General features: G+C 47.2%; 1 protein-coding gene across 3 annotated transcripts in view; it reads left to right on the forward strand.

Annotated features, from left to right (window-relative positions):
* ALAS1 (5'-aminolevulinate synthase 1) overlaps positions 1–14,753 on the forward strand; it is a 19,616-nt gene extending 4,863 nt beyond the window's left edge. For all 3 annotated transcript variants that reach the window (XM_006028264.3, XM_025209661.1, XM_006028265.3), the window contains exons 5-12: positions 1,571–1,726; positions 1,869–2,085; positions 3,577–3,761; positions 4,273–4,452; positions 4,694–4,858; positions 9,134–9,402; positions 10,822–10,984; positions 14,452–14,753. In XM_006028264.3, the coding sequence (XP_006028326.1) occupies positions 1,571–1,726; positions 1,869–2,085; positions 3,577–3,761; positions 4,273–4,452; positions 4,694–4,858; positions 9,134–9,402; positions 10,822–10,984; positions 14,452–14,612 (1,496 nt within the window). In that variant the 3' untranslated portion in view covers positions 14,613–14,753. The remainder of the gene's footprint in view (positions 1–1,570; positions 1,727–1,868; positions 2,086–3,576; positions 3,762–4,272; positions 4,453–4,693; positions 4,859–9,133; positions 9,403–10,821; positions 10,985–14,451) is intronic.
* Positions 14,754–21,930: the final 7,177 nt, after the last annotated feature.

A 21,930-nucleotide genomic window follows, 5' to 3' on the forward strand; every position in this document is an offset into this window, starting at 1 on the left:
TACTTCCCTACCTGTTGCCCAGGGAAGCCAAGCAGATTCCCTTGGGGCAGTGGCAGCAGCAGCAACCCCATCCAGAAGCTGCTTCTGGTGGGGCTGGGCTCTTCTGCCCATGTGGTTGGGAGTGAGGCACAATAGAGTATGTTGGGGGATGTGTGTATACGTGGTGCCTCGCTCTCACCCTCACGGGCAGAAGGGCTGGGCAGGGTACAGTTTGTTGGTGGGTGCCCATGGGCCAGATGAAAGTGCCTGGTGGGCTGTATTTTGCCCACCCCGGATGTTGAGGCATATGTGGTATCTGAGGAAAATAGTGATTTTTTTTTTGTTTGCTTGTTTGTTTTAAACCAGTTGAATTTGTAAGCCTGAGGTGGGAAAATGAAAAGCAAAAAAGTAAAGCAATTGTAACAAGATGGGGATGTATGCATAGGTGTACTCAAATGCATGCAAGTGGTTATGTAATCTGATGAGGGCCTCATCGATTTGTCTTCTGGTAACCTACATCAACTGGACAGAGATTTTTCAAGTAACAGAAAAATGCTTGTTTTTTGGTCAAAACAAAGTCCCCTCACTGTATTTGGCACTCTGGCTACTTATATGGCTACTTATATACCACTATGTCAAATGAACTACTTAACTTCTCTTGATCAAGATTTGTCTTGAGGAAAGGGTGTATTGCACCAGCTACTACGTTTTGGGGTTTTTTTTTCTTTTTGTCTCCTGATTTAACAGAAACATTAAGATAATGGATTCAAATGCAAATATGTCAGTTTAGGAAAAATTGAAAACTGCCAAATGTTGAGGGTTTGTTTGGATTTAAAAAAACAAACAAGTAATACAGGTTTCTTGTTTGGCTTTCCTTAGAGGTCCAACACCTGACCCTGTTGCACAATCATCTGTAACAAGAGTTGCAGTACTAAAGCTGGTTATTATGGCAGGTGCAACAAATCTCTTTTTCTGAATTATTCTGTTTAATCAGTTCACTGACTTTTCCAGACTTGAGAAATTGAATTGAAATTGCAGGGAATCTTGTTTGTGTGTAAGAGTTTTTTGGGGGCGGGATTCTTTTTCTTTTGTCTTATATAAATAAGAACTTAGGTTGACCAATTTGGCATCTAGAAACAACCTGTTCCCTTACCAGAACTGCATTTTTAAACTAAACCCAAAATAAACTTTTATATAGTACACTTTGGTTTTAGTTAGTAAAACTAAATTTTGAAATTCTATATCTGCACAGTAATTGGAAAAAATAGAATTCAATTAGAAAAATAATATGTAGAAAATGAATCATTATGTTTGTTAGGGAGGGGAAAAAACCGAAATACTAGTCCAAACAAATTATACCTGAAGCTCTATCATGGCTCAAATATGCATGCAAGGTAGCTTACTGGTTAGCAAAAAGTGTTATTCAGTGGTTAATGCAGCTTTTTTTAAAAACAATCTCTTATCTTGGGGATAAATGTAAAGTAATAAGATCATCTAATTGGATTTATAACTTCCATTCAACTGGAATACAAAAATGCCTCGTGTTCAGATAGTGTTTAAATTCGCTTGGTTTCTTTTCAATTTGTCAAAGGTGTTGACTTTGCCAAAACATTAGTTAATTCCACTGAAATAAACAGGAAGACTGATGGAGAAGAGCAAAATCACTTTATGAAGAAATTCCAGGATATTATGCTTAAGCAAAGACCAGAGAGAGTATCTCATCTGCTGCAGGATAACTTGCCAAAATGTAAGGATTATTCTTGTTGCTTTACTAGCAAAGTAAGTGTGAAGCAGCTTTCAATTCTGCAAATCCGTATCTGCTCCATCCAGACGTTAATGCTCAACATCTACCTACTCTTGTGTATTTAATAGCTTCTCTCTTATTTTAGCTGTGTCTACCTTCCAGTATGATCAGTTCTTTGAAAGAAAAATTGATGAGAAAAAAAAGGATCACACATATCGAGTATTCAAAACAGTGAACCGAAAGGCACAGGTCTTTCCCATGGCAGATGACTACTCGGATTCCCTCAAAAAAGAGGTGTCTGTTTGGTGCAGCAATGATTATCTGGGGATGAGTCGCCACCGTCGAGTGTGTGGAGCAGTTATGTAAGCAGTTGTATTACTTCGTTTTAAATTTTAATAATTGCAAGGTATACAGTGACCTACAAGTATACATGCAAGCTTCTTTAGAATTAACACTTAAATATTTGCCATAGCTGGCCATATTTGCTTCAGGGATATAAACTTGGGAGCAATCATGGTTTTGAATATTAAGTAATTATAATAAATATCTGTCACCCCCCGCATTGTATTTTGTCATTTAGGAGCTTCCAAAAAACTAGACAGAACATATGACAAGATTTGAATACTTCTCAATATTTAGTACAAATAGTTGAAGGTAATGATTGATTCTTTTAAGATTCTTTTTTAGAGGCAGAGCTAGAGAACTGACACTAGTCTTTATGGGTAGGTGTGCATCAATAAAGATTCGTTTGGCTGATACCAATGGCCAATTTATTAGCCAGCCATATTAGCCAGTACCGATCCAATCGCTGATATGCAGCCTGGCAGCATGGAGAACAGCGTCTGGCAGGTAAGTCTATGGGGGAGGGAAGAGGCATGGGAGGGCCAATAGAAGCCCCCATGGTGAGGGAGAGAGTGGGGCTTGGGCAGGGGCAGGCATTGCCCAGCCAGGGTGGGGTGGGGCATAGGACAGAGCTGAGGGCAGCTCGTCCAGGGGGTGTGGAGAGCTGCCCTGGATTTGTGCACGGGGCAAGGGGCTGTGCCAGCATCTTCCCAGTGGGGGGGCCTGGGCAAGGGCTACGCTCAGGGTGGGGCGGGCAGCAGTGGTGCTGAGGGGGGGGTTGCAGGGAATTTTGGGGTGGGGTGGCTGTAGCCTACTCCATAGCCCTCCCTTTCCAGTGCCGCCACCCAGCTCCCCCACTGGAAAGAGGCCAGCACAGCCCCAAGCCCACAGCAGGCAGCCTGCCCTCGTCCTGTGCACAAATCCAGGAGGCACATGCTTCCCCCAGGGGTGCACACAGTGGCTGCCCACAGCTCTGTCCCATGCCCCACCCTGCCCCAGCTGGGCAGTGCCTGCCCCTGTCCCACTCTGTATCTCACCATGTAGGCTTCAAATGCCCCACACCCCTTCCCTACCACAGACTTACCTGCCGGACGCTGCTCTCCAAGCTGTCGGACTACATTCCTGGCCATGTGTATGCTGCAGGTGCGCACATGCATGCAGCATTTATGGGTGACCTTATTGACTACTCCAGCCAAAAGAAGCCGATTGCCAGTAATGTCAATTTTCCTTTTATCAGTGCTGATATTATATGGACTAATATACTGATGCACCCCTAGTTGAGAGAAGTTTCATCAGTTCATTATTTAGTTAATTTCAAAAACCTTTTTCAGATGGTGAACAAACAAATACTTCTTGCACATATCAAGTGTTTTATTTATGAAGTTTGTAAGGAGAATTTTGTTATTGTATGGCTTTTCCCCATATTGTTCATATGCTGCTCAATCCCAGTATACTTAAAATGGGATTAATGTTGCTTTTTTTTTTTTTTTTTTTTTAACGCATCTAATTAGGGATACACTGAAACAACATGGTGCTGGAGCCGGAGGCACTAGGAATATTTCTGGAACAAGTAAATTTCACGTTGACTTGGAACAAGAATTAGCTGATCTCCATGGAAAAGATGCAGCATTATTGTTCTCATCTTGCTTTGTTGCTAATGATTCTACCCTTTTCACTTTAGCTAAAATGTTGCCAGGTGAGATCTGACATGATCTACATTACATTACTCGGCAATATAGTCCGGCAAGCTCTGATACTTGATTCTCTTGCAGGATGTTTTAGCAGCCAAAAAAATTGTGGTGTGGACCAGTTTTGGTGACTTTCATATTTCAGTACTCTGCAGGCATGCAAAAAAAGCATTGGAAACAAGAGTTTGTTAATTTCTGTTTGGGCTACATTGTCTAGGATTGAGACAAGTGGTGAGGAAAGGCATTCCACATGTGAGGTTATGGTAGCTCATAAACAGATTCATACAGTGTGATTTATGATTTCACTCACCCAATGACCACACACACACACACATGTATATGTGTGTGTGTGTATATGTGTGTGTGTGTGTGTGTGTGTGTGTGTGTGTGTGTGTGTGTGTGTGTGTGTGTATATATATATATATGTATATATATATATATTTTTTAAGAATGGAAATATTAATTGCTCATTAATAAAAATAAATTGCCTCTTTCATTCATATATGGTTATGCCCTCAGGCTGTGAGATATACTCAGATGCAGGAAACCATGCCTCCATGATTCAAGGAATTCGAAACAGCAGAGTACCGAAACATATATTTTACCATAATGATGTCAATAATCTTAAAGAACTATTGAAAAAATCAGATCCAGCTATTCCTAAAATAGTTGCTTTTGAAACTGTTCACTCAATGGATGGTAAGATTTTTATTTTTTTTAAGAATAATATTACTCAACATGTATGTCATAAAACACTGAAGTGGTACTGACCTTCATTGAACTGTGCTATAGGAGACCTGGGTGTTGCTGTCGAACACCAGCCCAAGAATTTCTGTTTTTTAACATTTTAGTAAGTCTTGAAATCTGTGTACAATCAAAAAGCAAGGACTTGCGATTCTAAGGAGTTTTTTTTGCGGGGGGGGGTTTGTTGTTATCTTAGGTGCAGTCTGTCCTTTGGAAGAACTGTGCGATGTGGCTCATGAACATGGTGCAATCACCTTCGTAGATGAAGTGCATGCTGTTGGGCTGTATGGTGCTCGAGGTGGAGGCATAGGAGATCGGGATGGAGTTATGCATAAAATGGACATAATATCTGGAACACTTGGTATGTGTGTGTTGCCTCCTACTTAGAAGAATGCATGCAATTATGTTCTTGTTCAAAAAAAAAAAAAAAAAGCTTTCACTTCAACAAAATTAAGTTGATTCAAAGCTAGTCAGAGCAAATGGATCAATTCCCGGGAACATCTCAACAAAAGATGAGACCTTAACATGATATGATGTGACTGAACATCTGACTAAAAAGGGCACTTGATTAGCTTATGCCAAGGGTTTTCAACCTTTTTTAACAAGTGTATTCCTTCTGTCCCAGAGTTTCACCTCATGTACCCCTTTATATTTTTTTCATGTTTTCAAGGGGGGCAGTGCAGATTGAGGCCCCTTGAGGAGGGAGTGGAGCAGCAGCAGTTGGCCATCCTGTGGTGCAAGGGTGGTCAGTGGCACTGGCAGCTTGTTTGGGGGACACAGTAGATTGAGGAGGTAGCAGGGAGCAGAAAGCAGAGTGGTGAGGGAGCACAGTAGAAGCAGCAGAAACAGAGCAGCAGATTAAGGAAGCAGCACATGGGGCAGGCGAAGGGGGCTGGCCAGAGCAGGTGTGGAGTGATGCCAGAAGCCCAGCCCCTTCCTGGGGCAGAGGCCAGGCAGAGCCTGCCTGGGCAGCACAAGGGACCCCGAGTGTTGCACAGCACAGGCAGAGCCAAGCCCGGGACTCCAGCCCAAGCCAAGCCCCACCTCACCCCAAGCAGCTGCCCTGGTGCTGCCCGCCTGGCCTGGCCCAGATAGACACTCACATGTGGCAGCAACTCCGGCTCAGGTGGCTGCAGGCGCCACTCTCAGGGCTCAGAAGCCGCAGACCACACCTCTTCCTTTCCCAGCCACTCCCCAGGAGGCACCGCAGCTGCTTGCAAGGCGGAGAATGCCAAGAGCTGTGGAGCATCCCCACTTGCCAGGTGAGGTCTCTGCAGCGGCCCTGACACAAGGCGTGGTAGGCTGGGGCCGGGGTGGCATCAGGCTGTTCCCGGAAGGGGCTGGGCCGGCCTGGGCTCTGGGCAGGAAGTGGTGGTGCTGGGAGGCGGGGGGGGGCTACAGGAGGGGCTGCAGCCAGTCCAAAATTTGCTGTAGCCCCCCATAAGCCTCTCTGTGCCACTGCCCACCCCAAGTGCAGTCTGGTCCAGCCCAGCACCCACTGGGAACAGCCCGGTGCAGCCCACCCCACCCCGTGCGCAGATCCAGGAGCATGAGCCTCCCAGGGTGCACGTAGCAGTGGGAGCCGCCGTTCCCCCTGCGTGTCTCAGTCCCACGCTCACCCCAGCTGGGTAGCCCCTGCTGCAGCTCCAGCCCCACTCCTTCCCCCCACAATGTGGCTGGGCTGCACCCCTGGTTGCTGGTGTGCTGCGCTGCAGCTGCATTCATGCATACAGAGTTCTACCTACCCCCTACGACCCTTTTAAGTACCCCTAGGGGTATGCATACCCCTGGTTGACAACCACTGACTTATGCTAATAAGCTAGCAAAATGGCATTAATGTGCTACCATCAACAGTAAATTCTTATGAGAATAATACAGTATTCTGCTTAATAACTTCCCCTATGTAAGAGAGAATTATATCAAGGAGAAGGAAATTCTGCAATGAGATTGCCATTACAATATCTCTGATAAATATCCTATGTTTCTATACCGCTGGCTTCATTTTCACATCCCTATCACCCATGTTTTTAGCTCCCCTTCCTCCTGCCCCTGTCCAAGAAACCTTATAGTGAAGACTAACAATATTTTTTTGTCAGATCTCAGACTGTTACAAAATAGAACTCAGAATCAACAGATAGTACAGTAGGCATTTTGGTTTCATTTTGTGGCTTGTTTTGGTGCCTAAATACTTTTTAATACCCTAACATGCTAATTGCACATTGCATATAACCATTCAAACACATGAAGTGCAACTGGAACATAGAAGCAAAACTGCATGTTTCTAATTGCCAAGTAAGTGTTGTGGGGAGACAGCTGGGAGAGTGGAGGACAGATGGATCTGAAGGTTCAGACTTATTACTGAGCCGAAAGTAATTTTCTAAAACTTACTAGTTCTGTTCCCTTTTCAAAAAATTTTTTGCATTTGGTAGTAAAAGGATAAGTTGCTCCCTTGCCACACTTCTACATATGCAAATTAATACAGGATCAATGTACTGTACAGTAAATTTCTCTAGAGTAAACTGACCGGGGTAGGTGTCTACACATTCAGGGTCTTGGGAGCAGATTTGCTGCTCATGGCAGCAATCTTCTCCTGCCCCTGCTGGTCCTGCACCAGCTCCCTGCAGCAGCCGAGGGGAGCTGACAGGGATCGTGAGGCCAGGAGATAGCTGTTTCCTGGTGGGGGCTGAGATATAGCTCCCTGCCCCCAGAGGGCTGCCTGCTGCCAGGGTAGGCTCCACCACCAGAGCCCAGATGGGTAAATGTCCCCCCTGCCCCAGCAGCAGGGAGCTCTTGGTCCTGGCTCCCTGATTTGGGGGCAGGGGAGTTGGAAAGAGCTGCAGAGGAAGGGCAGGTCTCAGCCCCCTACCATGATCCTTTCGTGGGACAGCTAGCAGAGTTTCCCTGCCCAGTCACGGGCTTGCTGCTACCTCTTTCCAAGCCACTCGCTTGATCTGGCCACAGGGCTGGGACCTGCCTCTGACAAGGGACAGTTCCCAGCCCCCACTCCACTATTGCTGGGTGGGGGCTGGAAAGCCTGTTCCATAGTCACAGAGCTGAGCAGGGAACAGGCTACAAAGTCCCCACCAACAGGGAACTCCCAACCCTCGATTGGGAGCAGGGACTGAGAGTTCCTCTTCTTCCAGCCTGAGCTTCCAGCACCAGCCCTGCAACTGTGGAGCTCAGGCTAGGAGATGAGGATCTCCTGGCACCAGCCCTGCGACCACAGAGTTGGGGCTGGGAGCTCCCTGCTGCTGGGGGCAGGAAGCAATCTCCTGTTGCCCATCTGACCAGGAGCACATTTGCTCCCAGTCAGGGTTCTACACCTGCGCTACTGCAGTTACTAATCACAAGTAAATTTGCTACTTGCATTTGCAGACAGCAAATGTATTTGCGATTAGAGCCAATTACTGCACAGTAAGCATCTGTACATGGAGATGCAGATGCTTACTGCACAGTAATTGGCTCTACTATGCAGTAAAGTATCTTGTGTAAATGTGCCCTGGGCAGTGTCATCTCACTTCCCCCTCCACCCCTTCCATATGCATTAGTATGGTGCTATCTGAGTGGCAGCCCATGGTTAAATTGTGGCCTGTAGGGCTGCTAAAGCCACCGTGTTGATGTGGCTTCAGATTCCAGGAGGTGAATGCCATCACCACAATTCACCACACCACCAAGTTTGGGGGATTTCAGTTACTGTCAGTGCTGGGGGGAAAGCAGGGTGGGACTCCTGGGTTCTGGAGCTGTGCCAACAACCTGTTGCCTTGCCACTTCGTGGTGGGTTCTCCAGCCTATCAGAAGCCCCACTGTCTAGATCTCGGCCACACGAGGGCCGCTTCTGCTTTAATTAGTTAGCTTTTTCACAAAAAGCTGTAGGCAAGGCCAGCTCTTTCAGGGTGCCATAGCATTAACGTTGCATTGTACTACAAACTGATTTCTGGATGAACTAACATAACATTGAACTTGTTGTGTACTACATTCATAGTGTCGTAGGGCAGTGGTTCTCACCCTTTTTTTGTACTGGGACCCATTTGCTAAAATCAATGGCTTGTCCTGACCCATGTACCCCTGGCCCTGGTGGTGCCTGCTGTCCTCCCTTCACTCCCAATCCGCAGTCCCCTGTTCCCCCAGCCCTGCCAGAGGGGGCCCACAGCTGCCTTTGTCTTGCTCAGGCCAGAGCGTGAGCAGCAAGTGTGGGCCCCTGTGTGTATGGGCACAGACCCATGTTGCCGGGCCATGCACACAGCTTCCCCTGCGAAGGATCACCCCCTCCTTCCCCTGCTCCCCTGCCCTGCCGCAGCCCTACGCCCGGCCATTGTCCCAAGCATCGGCAGGCAGGCACACAGGCGCATGCACTGTATGCTGGCTATGTGTGTCTGCGCATGCAGATGTGCATGCGCCTGCTGCCTCCAGTTATCCCAAGCAGCCATTTGCAAGCTGGAATGCTGCCAGCCTGCAAGGGGAAAAGTGTGCTTTCACAAGTTTTTCTGAAGACCTGCTCACAACCCTTTCAAATATTCTTGCAACCCACTGGTTGAGAAACTGTCATAGGGCACCAAATCACAATCTTTTCGTACCTTGTATGAAGTACCTTATCAAGTGTGGTGTCTTTTTCTTTTCCCCCCCTTATTCTCCCCAGGCAAAGCATTTGGTTGTGTAGGAGGGTATGTTGCCAGTACAAGATCCTTGATAGATACCATACGTTCCTATGCTGCTGGCTTCATTTTCACAACATCGCTGCCACCCATGCTTTTAGCTGGTGCACTAGCATCTGTCAGAACTCTAAAGAGTGAAGAGGGGCAAGTTCTTCGACGCCAGCACCAACGCAATGTTAAGCTTATGAGACAGATGCTGATGGATGCTGGACTTCCTGTAATACACTGTCCTAGTCACATCATTCCAATCAGGGTAACTATTTTAAAGATTAAAATATTTCCTTTGTACTTACTCCAAATAGTTCTTGCTTTGTGTATAGCTGCAAAAACTTGCATGCATGTTATCTGACAAGTAGAAGCCTATTCTAATAGTCACAAATAGTAAGCCACACTTGGCCTACTGTTAGCTTAAAATGATGAAGACTGTAGTTGAATGTTTGGGTGTGTTGGTCATTGACATGAGGGAAGATGGGAGTGTACTAACATCAATGTGTGAAACATTTCACAGCAAGAACGGGTACATGGAAAACTGTCTGGCATTTACATTGTTAATGCACTATACAAGTTTTATTCCTATTTTTATTTTATACTGAACCTTCTGTGGAAGTAGAACCTTTTCTGCCCAGTAAAGGGTTTGAAATGTTGAAGCTGAGAAGGTGAATATACTTTATAAGAATGCTTCCCAAACTTCTGATACCTGGGGCACACATTTTCCATATTAAAATTAGAGGTGCACGGATACATCGGCCCATATTGTGTCGAGACCAATAAAAGGAAAATTGATATTACCAGCAATTGGCTTTTTTGGGCTGATGTGGCTGATGGATGGATGTGTCCCCCAGGATCTGCGTGAGGCAGGCTGCAGCTGTGGGCTGGGGCCAGGGGCTGTGCTGCACTGTGCTCAGGACAGGCTGCGGTGGCACTGGGAGGGGTGCTACGGTGAAATTTGGGGGTGGCTGCAGCCCCCCGTAGCCACCCGTCCCAGCCACAGTGCTGTAGCCTGCCTGGTCTGCCCAGTGCAGATTTGGGGGCACCCCCCACCGGTACCCTCCCCAACAAGCAGCACACATCAGCTGCCCCCCCTTCCCTGCTCCCTCTTCCCTCCCTGCGCCCCCCGGACGAGCTGTGGCTCCTTCCCGCACCTGCCCTACCCCAGCTGGGCAGCACCTACCCTAGCCCTACTCCCTCCCTCACCGTGGGGGGCATTGATCTGCCCCCCCACTTCCCTTCCCTCCCCCCTTTCCTTTCACCACAGCAGACTTACCAGCTGCACACAACTGTATCGGAAATCAGATCGGTATCAGCTGATATGCCTCCTTAAAAATTGGCTATTGGTATCAGCCCCCAAGATCTCTATTGGTGCACCCCTATTTATTTGTTTGTTTGTTTTTGTATCACCCTTTGGGAATCACCACTCTAGAAAGGATGTTAGATGAAAGTCCTTTGACCCTCCTACTTAATAGTGTCCTCCTATAACACAGTGGTGTAGGAAGGGGGAACAAGTTAGTTCATGTTTTGGTTCTGGGTTTAAGCTGGCTCAGCTTCTGAAGAAAGCTGCACCTACTCAGATTTATAAACTTGCTTATACTGTATATTTTATTAATAAAGCATGCATGCTTCCAGTCACCACCTTTGCACTGACTTTTTTGTGTGTGTATTTGTGTAATTTTAGGTTGCAGATGCTGCTAAAAATACTGAAATATGTGACACGTTAATGAGCCAGCACAGCATCTATGTCCAAGCAATAAACTATCCCACAGTTCCTCGTGGAGAAGAGCTTCTGCGTATTGCCCCTACCCCTCATCACACACCTCAAATGATGAGCTATTTCCTTGGTGAGTGAACAGATCCTAAGAGTTGGCATTAAAGGTGGGGAAGGAGACAAACCACCTACAGTGGTAGAAGAACAGGTTAGGACTTACTGAGAGAAGTTAGATGCTTTCAACTTGGCAGGTCCAGGAAGGTCTCAGTGAAGGAATTCACTGAGGTAACTTCAGAGCCATTAGCTATCCTCTTTGAGAACTTACAGAGGTTGGGTGAGGTTCTGGATGATTGTAGAAAGGCAAAGATAGTGCCCTCTTTTTAAAAAAGGGGAGGAGGAGGAGCATGCAGAGAACTACAGACCAATCTACCTGAACTCAGCTCCTGGAAAGATCATGGAGCATGTCCCCAAGGAATCCATTGTGAAGCATCTAGAGAAGAACAAGTGATCAGGAACAGGCAGCATAGATTCCCTAAGAGCAAGTCATGCCTGCCCAATCTGATTTCCTTCTATGATAAGGTGACAGCTTCTGTGGGTGGGGGAGAGTAGAGTATATGGCAGCTGAGTTCTAGAAGGACTTTTTGCACAACCTTCTTACTAACAAGTTGAGGAAATATTAACTAGATGAAAGTATTATAAAGTGATTACATAATTGGTTGGATCATATTACTTTAGCAGTAAGTCATTAGTTGCTCAGTCAGAAGAGGTATTCGGTGGGGTTCCCAGGTATCTGTCCTGGGTCTGGTATTGTTCCGTATCTTTGTTAATGTTTTGAATGATGGGATTGAGTGCCTGCTTAACAAATTTGGGTGATAAAACCAAATTGGGTGAACTGGCGGGCAAGGCAAAGATCCAGAATGACCTTAAATAAACTGGGAAAACGGTTTGCAGTCAGTGAGATGAGATTCAACAAGGACAAAATCCTGCTCTTGTGATGAAGTAGCTGCATCTACAAATACTAGAGGTGCACCAATATAAAGAACATTTTCTGTATCGGAAATCAGCCCGATGGGGCCAATAATTTTTCCAATAAACGTCCATGTGTGCATGCAGCTGCAGCACAGCACATAGGCAGTGAGGAGCAGAGCCAGCAGCGTGCAGTGCTGTGTGCAGCTGGTAAGTCTGGTGTGAGGAAAGGGGAAAGGGAAGGTGTGCTGGGGGGGATCAAGGCCCCTGTTGTGAGGGAGGGTGTGGGGTTGGGGCCAGGGAAGGCATGGGATGGAGGCACGGTTTGTCCGGTGCTCATGTGGTGGCTCCAGGATGGCATATGGAGGGGGGGGCAACATGTGCCCCTGGATCTGCATGGGGCAGGCTGGCGCCAGGCTCTTCCTGGCTGGGCAGATCTGGGGGCACCCCCTCCCCAATGCCCTCCTTGGCGAGCGGTGGGAGCTGCCGGATAAGCCGTGCCTCTGTTTTGCGCTCACCCTGGCCCCAGCCCAGAGCTGCAGCCTGCCCTGCGCCACACAGGTCGGGGTCACACACCCTCCTTCCCCACCCCCGGCTAGTGAGCCCCAGCCCCATTCCCTCCCTCCCTCACTGCTGCAGCCTTGATTTCCCCCCCCCGCCCCCCCCTCCCCCACCCCCATCAAGGGCTCGGTGAACAACTGTTCACCAGGGCACCCTTGGGGAAAACTAAGAGTAATGGTCACAAACTCTTTGACGGCTGTTTCAGGCTCAACATTAGGAAAAACTTCTTCACAGCTTGGGTGTCCAGACTATGAAATAAGCTCCCTCCAGAGGTGGTGCAGTTGCCTACCTTGGAAATCTTCAAGAGGAGACTAGACACTCACTTTGCTGGGGTCACCTGACCCCAGTTGTCTTTCCTGCTTGGTGCAGGGAGCTGAACCCAATGATCTTCTGAAGTCCCTTCCAGCCCTACAATCCATGAATCTATAAGGGAAGTGATTTTTCTGCTCTATTTAGCACTGGTGAGGTTTCATCTAGTGTATTATGTTCAGTTTTGGGGTCCACCCTTCATGAAGGATTTGGACAGATTAGAGAGGGTAAAGTGGAGAGCAACAGAAATTATTAGAAGCCTGGGAAGCATGAGTTGGGAGGAAAGGCTAGAAGAGTTAAAGTTACTTAATCTGTAGAAAAGAAAAGATTGAGGGGGTGGCCTTCAATAAGAGAGGAGGATTGTTTTTTTTTCTCTGTGGTCATAAGGGACAGAACTAAGAACAAAGGCCTCAAGCTGCAACAGAGGAAACTTAGGTTGGAGATTAGGAGAAACTTTCTAACTATGAGGGTGGTCAAGTATTGAAGCAGGCTACCTAGAGAAGTTGTGAACTCTCCACCCCTGGAAATTTTCACGAGTAAGTTGGACACTTGGCTAGGATGGTGTAGTCGGGGATGATTTAGTCAGGGTTTAGTCTAGACCCCTGCCTTGAGCAGGGGTCTAGACTAGATGCCTTTTTAAGGTCCTTTCCAGCCATACTTTCCTATGATCCTAAGAACACTGCACTCAAATGCCTTTTGAGAGCAGACTCTCAGTCTATAAAGTGCACCCGTACTCAGTCTTCTACAAAAAAAAGTACCAAACAGTCTGTGATCTTGCCTTGAAAAAGTAGTGGCACTCATTTTTAAGGTTCAAGCTGAAAGAAAACAATTTATTTCTGTGTAATACTAGTCTAGTCCTCTATCACCTTCTAAAGTTTCTTTTTGAAAAGTATTGCTTTCTTATGACAGTGTGTAAGCATTCTTATGTTGAACTAATTTTTAAGTCCCACATCTCCACGAAAAGCAGGACCCTGCTTCAACAGTTTCTGATGATCAGATGAAAAGCAGAACCTTCTAGCTGATAAAAACTTATCTTCCCTCTCCCTATTAAGTACCTATGTGTGAAAGCAGTATCTGGGATTCCTTACTTTTTCTTCCCCTCTCAGCCACAAAGTCAGTTTAGAGCTGTGGAAATCTGACTACCCTTTTTAATACAGGTTAAGAAGTAGCAACTAGCACCCTTAACTGCTTTTTCTTTTCCTTGGGCATTCAAAAAATGTAATTGGTCCATTTTTTTAATGAACTATGTACTCTTAATCTTACTCAAGCTGAATATAAGTAGAAACCAACTTCCCCTGACACCTTACCCTACTTTAGTGTAAGAATAAATTCTGCTAAATATCTCTTTTTGCCACCCCTCACTTCTGTAAACATCACAATTACTTTATTTGCATGCTGCATGCGCGTTTCTCCCTCCAGAACTAGGATGCATGGCTTAAGTGAGGACGCTTCTGTTCTTTGCTGGAATTAGAAGCAAGGAGACTTTGCTATAACAGCTGCCAAAATGGCTGTCATTGGTTTCGGGACCAGCAGGCGCAAAGCACAGTGTTAACCTCTCATAACTGCTGCCAACTTAGGGAAGAGGTAGAATGTTTTTTCACATTCTGCCTTCCTGAAACAAGGTGCTTGTCTTATCTCAGGGGTAGGGGTGGTATGCAAGACAGTATGGGGATTACTTGCCTGAAGGTTGGAAAGTGTTTAGATTACTGAATGTTTAGTAAAGCCCTAAGTGAGTATTCTTGAATATATTCTTCCTCTCAACAGAAAAACTGCTGGCTACGTGGAAAGATGTTGGTCTGGAATTGAAGCCACACTCTTCAGCTGAATGCAACTTCTGTAGGAGGCCTCTACATTTTGAACTAATGAGTGAAAGGGAAAGATCATACTTCAGTGGCATGAGCAAGCTATTATCTGTTAGTGCTTGAAAACTATCTAACTTAATCTCATCTATGTGTAATCATCTAATATCCAGACATCCCTGTAGCATTTCTAAATTGCATGTTAAGTTAAAATGTTTTATCTAATACTCAAGGCACCAAACTCCAAAAATAAATTTCAGGATGATATTTTCTGGTTGTTCTTTCTACTGCCTCTAGTCTTTACCCCTTACGAACAAGATTGTAAAGATTGCAGTATGGAAAAATAGTAGGTGGAACTGTTTGCAATGCCTCAAAGTCTTTTGAGGCACCATGTATTGCACATGGATCTGTTAGCTGCACTGCTTATTTGCAGCGTGGTGGCAAAATTGTATACCAGGAAATCTAAAAAAAACCTGCAGGAAAGCAGTACAGCACATGCAGAGTGCACTGCCCGAAACAAGCCTGGCTGGCCAGATCCGTGTTGGCTGGATCGCCACCGCTGCAGCCTTTACCAGGACCCCAGGTAAGACTACTGGGGCCAGCCCAGGTGCTGGCCTCATTCTTCCCTAATCCACCTGGGGCAATCTGCTGCACACCAGAGCATATATGCAGGGGCATGCCTGGGGACAACTAACAGTGGCACAAATATGTGCTGTTGCTGTTTGTCCCTAGGAAAACTTACATTCCTGATCATGGGGTACCCCCTGAGTTTTGATCACTACTTAGTGATGTCCAGCAATGATGATGCAGAAAAGATACAAAAGGCAAAGGGATGGTGGACATGACTAAACAGTTGCTTTGAGCTTTTGGATAGGGTACTTGGTACCCAGATGCTCATCTATATCCCTTCCAACTATGTAGTTGGTAGGCCTGTGCGAGTCGGCAGCGATCCGATCTGGCTTCAGATCTGGCTGCTTTGGATGGCCGTGATCCAATCCGGAGCTCCGGACCGGGTTTCCACCTTGATCCGGCCGAAGCTTCGGAACTGCCTCGGAGATCTGGCCATAGGGTATAACGGGGGAATCCATGAAATATCTATAACTTGATTGGTTTTTTGTCCGATTTGGATGAAACTTGCAAGGATGGTAGCCTCTGCTGAAAGCATGAAACCTACCAAGTTTCAAGAAGATCGGTGCAGGGATTTGGGGGGAACTGTACCCCAAATTCTTGAAAGCCAAACATGTCACAGCTGTGCGTCACACCACAGGGGGGTCAAAACTGCAGGGCTGGTAGCTCTTACTGAGGCCACAAAGCCTGCCAGGTTTCAAGGAGATTGGTGCAGGGGTTTGAGGGGACCTGCACCTCAAGCTGCTGATAAGCAAAACTCGTGCCATGGGTGACCGTGTGTTGATTCAGGCACAGCGGGGTGACAGCTGCAGGATTAGTGGCCCCTGCTGTGATGCCTGGCAGCTGTCAAGGAGATCGGTGCAGGGGAGTCCGGGGCCCTGCACCCCTAGCTGCTGACAGGCAAAACTCTTGCTAAGACTGCGTCTGTCTTGGGGCAGTTGATTGTCTGTATTGAGTCTTTCCTCTCCTTAGCCTGGTTTTGTAGGTGCTAATTGATGCTCGTTAAGTTATGTAGTAGCTAGGTCCTGTGTATTGAGCTGGTCCCTGGTCCCTGAGTGACTCTTGATTGATTGATTGATTGATTGGTAACTGGGAACACAACAGCTCCCGCTCCCCGCCCCAAAACAGAGTCAGTCCCACAAGCATTCATGGCACCAGTTTTGCTTGTCTGCAGCTTGAGGGGCAGTTCCCCCACAAACCCTTGCACCGATCTTCTTAAAACTTGGCAGGCTTCATCCTCTCTGTAGAGTCTACCATCTCTGAAAATTTCATCCAAATTGGACAAAAAACAACGAAGTTATAGGTACTTTATTGTTTCCCCATTATACCCCATGGCCGGATCTCAGAGGTGGCTCTGAGGCGGCTCCGAACTGCTTCGGGAAGCCTAACGAGGCCAGCGCTTTGACCCGGATGTGCTGCTTCGGACCCTGAAGCGTCCGAAGCTTCTCCGGATCCAAAGCTGTGTCGAAAGCCTTGCACAGCCCTAGTAGTTGGTCCAGTAAATGATATCACCCACAAAGCTCTCCACTTACATTTTTATCATATTATGAGTGAGTTGCAGGTGGGGGGATAAAATTGTAGTATTAATATTAAGTAGTAATTAGCACAAGATAAGGCTGTCATTATTAAAGAAATTAAGTCATATTTCCTAAGTCCCTTGCAATGAAGACTTACCACCTCATACTGAATGCCTGTCTGTCAATGCATAAATAACTAACTTACTTGCTATTCCACTTTTGTTGCCAGACAATATACTCTGACTATATTCCTTGCTTTACCCAGGAAACTGCTTCATGAGCAGGTATGCACAATGTGCGTATCCAGGTAATGTCAGTGATTACCAGGGATCTGGGTTTTCCATTTCCCATGGACAAAACTGTGGATTTCCTGTCTTTAGCAGAGAAAACACGGATTTTCCTGCTTTTGCAAAGCTCTGCAGGCTGGCTGAGTTCCAGCCTGCAAGACCTGTCTGCAAAAGAGGTAGGAAAGCCCCAACCCTGTCCTGAGGGGCAGGGGGAGAGGGAGGGAAAAGGGGAAGGGCAGGGCCTGAGGCATTTAGTTAGTCCCAAGTGTTGGGTCAAGCTCCATTTCCTAGAGCCTGTGAAGAGGTAAGTGGGGCTTGTGGGGGCTGTGGCATTGTGGGGCAGGGCTGGAGGAGAGTGATTCCCTCCTCCCCTGTGCAACCCCCCCCACCCCCAAATCCCTGCCGGAATGCCAGGCTTTATACCAGTGAAGACTGGGGGTTTGCGCGGGGTGGGGTGGTGTGGATCACCAGTGTAAAGCTGGGCACTCTGGCGGGGATCGAGGTTTGCAGCTGGCCCGAGTGCCTGGCCAGTTATATGTGAGGCATGGAGACACCGAGCCCAGTTGGGCTATGTGCAGGCAGCCAGCTGCAAACCCCTGATCTCTGCCATAGTGCCTGGCTTTATACTGGTGAGGATCGGGCTTTTGCAGGGGTGGAGGGCAGGGAATCGCCGGTATATAGCCAGCCACTCCAGCAGGGATCAGGGGTTTGCAGCTGTCTGGAGTGCCCAGCATGGGTCTGCAGTCGCAGCAGTGGCGTGGGGAGGCGTTGCACATGGCAGCCACCACTGCTGGCACAGCTCCACAGGTAAATGGCAGCAGCTGGTGCATGCAAGCCCCGCCCTGCCCCCCACAGCCACCATCCCTTGCCACCACTGCAGAGCTGTGGCCACGGAGCTGTGCAGTTGGCTGCATGCAAGCCCCTCTTCCCCCTCCCCTGGCCAGCTGGCTGGGCGGCATGTGTGTAGGCCACACATGGCGGGCGCTACTACACCACATCCCTCATTGCTTACCCGCAAAGCCCCTCCCTCCCCAGCTGGCATGCTGCTCCTGCCACCCTGCAGCACTGCAGAGCCATGCAGCTGGTCACAGGGCATAAGTGGCGGTGCAATGGCAGTCACTGCATGTGAGCCCCCCTTTCCCTCCCCAGCTATGTGGCACGTATGTAGCCTTCATACAGCGGCCGCCCCTGCACTGCTGCTGCTGCACCCTACACCACTGGCCCACAAAGCCGTGTCGTGGCCGTGGGATGGTAGCACAGGGTGCAGTGGCAGAGTTGTGGTGTCAGCCTCCATGTGCAAACACCCTATCAGGCCAGCCAGTGCACGTGCAGCCTGCAGAGTAGCACCCTGGCCCTGCTCCTGGGAGTGGTCGCAGGGGCATGCTCCCCACTTTCTTGATCTGCCCTCCCCCAGCACCTTCCCTTTCCCCTGCCCTACTCCGCCCACACTTACCTGCTGGGGTGAGTGTCAGTGTCTGTCTGCGTGTCTGTGGGGCTGTTGTGGGGGAGTGAGGAGCATCAGAAGGGTTGAGGAGGCTGTTGGGGGGAATGCGGGGCACCAGCAGCACTGGGGGGGGCTGTGGGGGTCTTTAATTTTTATTACGGATTTTGGGTTTTTAATCGGAGAATTTGTAATTTTTAATTGGAGAAAACCAGGATCCCTGGTGATTTACTTGTGAAGGCAAACATCAAGAAGGCGGGGGTGGTAGCCTGGGAATATTCATGTAGTATCAAAACACATAAGTAGTTTCTTGTCTCAAAGAGAAGTGATGCAGTGAAAATTTTCCTAAAGAACGGCACGTATAGTTTTAATAGGTAGGGTCAGAACGGACCTGAGCAGATCATCAAGTTCGACCCCCTGCCATGGGAGACGTATGAGTCTCTTTGACCAATATTGTTGCAATGAATACACCAACTGATGCCATTTTTAAATCTGACTTAACTGTCCTGACTCTAGAAATTTGTTTATGAATTATGTGATAGCAGGGTGTAATCAGAACGTGTGGAGGGCAGCTAGCAAAACTATATAGCCAATATAAAATGTAGTGTGGTCTTGAATGGGATATAAAACTGTCTTGCAGTCATAAGCAGCATGGAAAAACTGAAACATTATGTTTGTGTCTGCACACATGTCCAGTTGGGGGTTAGGATTTTATTCTTATGAGTATGTTGGAACTCACAAACAGCCTCTGGAAACCCACAAAAATCCTTGACTCGTATTCAAATTAAAGACTAGTCTCAAGCACACGGCCACTGAAAATTACATTCCTATTTGTAACTACTACTGCAAGCTGACTATTCTGCAAGCTATCTGCAGCTGACAGTTACACCAAGGGCATATCTACACAAGATGCTAACTCTGCAGTAGCCGAATAGTACTGCGTAGTAGCACATCACAACACAAACAGTGCTAATATGCTACTGTGCAGTATTATTAAGCTGCTGCGCAATAGTGTCACTTAAAGGTGTTCACCAGCACTACTGTACAGTCACTCCAGGTACTGTGCATTTATTTAGTATTTGATGATACAAGTACTAAATAAATGCGCAGTAACCACTGCACAGTAGCGTCTTGTGTAGACATGCCCGAAGAGTCATAGATTGGAAGGGACCTTGGAAGATCATCAGGTCCAGCCCCCTGCACCAAGCAGGAAAGACAACTGCGGTCAGGTGACCCCAGCAAGATGCCAGTCCAGTCTCCTCTTGAAGGTTTCCAGGGTAGGCAATTGTGCCACCTCTGGAGAGAGCTTATTCCACAGTCTGGACACCTTAGTTGTGAAGTAGTTTTTCCTAATGTTAAGCCTGAAATGGTCTTACAGGAGTTTGTGCATTACTCCTAGTTTTCCCCAAGGGTGCCCTGGTGAACAGTTGTTCACCGAGCCCTTGATGTACGTCTCTGATGTAGCAGTAAGCTGCTACCAAGTCTCCTCTCAGCCTTCTTTTTTTCAGGCCGAAGAGTCTGAGATCCCTTAGCCTTTTTTCATATGGCTTGCCACGCAAGTCTCTGAAAATACGGATGGCCCTTCTCTGGATCTCTCAAGCTTTACCACATCCTATTAAAAGTGTGGCGCCCAGAACTGGATGCAGTACTCCAGCTGCAATCTCACCAATGCCGAGTAGAGTGGGAGAATCACTTCTTTTGTTTTGCTGGAGATGCATCGTGATGTGTGTCAGAGTATTGTTAGCTCTGCTGGCTACAGCGCTGCACTGCCGGCTCATGTTTTTACTGTGATCTATTATTACCCCCAGGTCTGTTTAATTCATAGTGCTGTTCAGGTTGGTGTTGCCAAGCCTGTAGGTGTGCAGGGGATTGTTCTGCCCTAGGTGGAGCACTTTACCTTTCTCAATGTTGAACTTCATCTTATTCCAGTCCACCCAACTTGCAAGCCTGTCTAGGTCTGCCTGTATCTGCAGCCTATCTTCAAGTGTTACCATGCTTCCCCATAACTTGTGTCGTCTGTGAACTTGGCCAGTGAGGTCTTCACCCCCACATCCATATCATCGATGTTGAATAGCACTGGACAAAGCACCAGCTCCTGCAGGACACCACTGGCCACTTTCCACCAAGATGACACAGATCCGTTCATTAGAACTCTCTGGGTCCTGTCCCACAGTCAGTTTCCTACTCACCTGACTGTCTCGCAGTTAAGCCCACAGTCTTCCAATTTTCTTGCAAGAACATTGTGGGATACCAGATCAAAAGCTTTTTGGAAGTCGAGGTATATAATGTCAACCTCCTCTCTTATCCAAGAGTTGAGTCACTTGATCATAAAAGGAGATGAGGTTGGTAAGACAAGATCTGCCTGCAGCGAAGCCATGCTGGCTGTCATTCAGAATCCTACCTTCTGCAAGCCTATTGCACATAGGCTCCTTTAATGATTTTTTCCAGGATTTTCCCTGAGATAGACATTAGGCTAGTTGGCTTATAATGACCCAGGTCCTCCCTCCTTCTTTTCTTGAAGATGGGCACAACACGGGCCCTCTTTCAGTCCTTGGGGCCAGCCCTCCCTGGAGTGCCATGAGTTTTTGAAGATCTTTGCCATGGGTTCTGCAGTGACTTTGGTCAGCTCCTTCAGCACTCGGATGAAGTTCATTCAGTCCTACTGACTTTTATATACATCCAGTTCCTTTAATTGATCACACACCAGTTCTAAGGCAATAGTAGGAAGGTGGTCATTTGAACCCTGCTCATTCTGTACTCTATCTGGCATGACTTTCCCCTTGGCCCAGTTGAAGACCGAAGCAAAGTAGTCATCCAGGAGTTCAGTTTTCTCCTGAGTGCTGGTGACTAGCTGTCCTAAGTTGTTGAGCAATGGCCCCACACTCCCATTCATTTATGGCTATGCTCCAATTGTATGAGGAGTCCCACCAGATCTTCATAATCCATACTAGATAGTAATGGCCACTGGAAAGCAGGAGAGCTAGTTCCTTCTGCTTGTTCCCCATGCTCCTGGCACTAGTGTACAGGCATCTGAGTCCTCCTACTGGGGCTCTCAACTTACTGTCACACTGAAAGAGAACTACTCCCTCAGCTCCCGCGAGAGTGACCCTCCTGATATCCTCCCTATCGATGGAGCTTCCTTGCATGTCGGTCCCCGGGCAAGCTCCATTCAGTGTTTCCCGGGTAATTACAGGGGAAGTGATTACTTGGTTACAGCAGGGCCTTACAGCTTCCATGCGTGTTTGTGGAGATGGACAGCAGCTCAAATATGAACAAAATTAGGTATTATAAGAAATAAAAATATGTGCTATTGAAGATGCAGTGTTACTTCTAATATGAATAATGAATTTTTGTGCACAACTTCCTATTTGTATGCTGACCTAGTCCAATACTCATTTTGTAAAAGTTAATGATTCCAAAATTTTGCACTAAATGTTAAACAGCAAAAGCTGTGTTAACCGGCACTTAATTAGCTGGAAAACTCTATTAACTGGCATCTGAGGGATGCGGGAAAAGCAAAACTGGAAGTACCACTTCTGGGGGATTTCCTGTTTCGCCGCTGCAAGCCGAGT

This window comes from Alligator sinensis, unplaced genomic scaffold (assembly GCF_000455745.1).
Source record: "Alligator sinensis unplaced genomic scaffold, ASM45574v1 scaffold487_1, whole genome shotgun sequence".
NCBI classification, from domain to species: domain Eukaryota; kingdom Metazoa; phylum Chordata; order Crocodylia; family Alligatoridae; genus Alligator; species Alligator sinensis.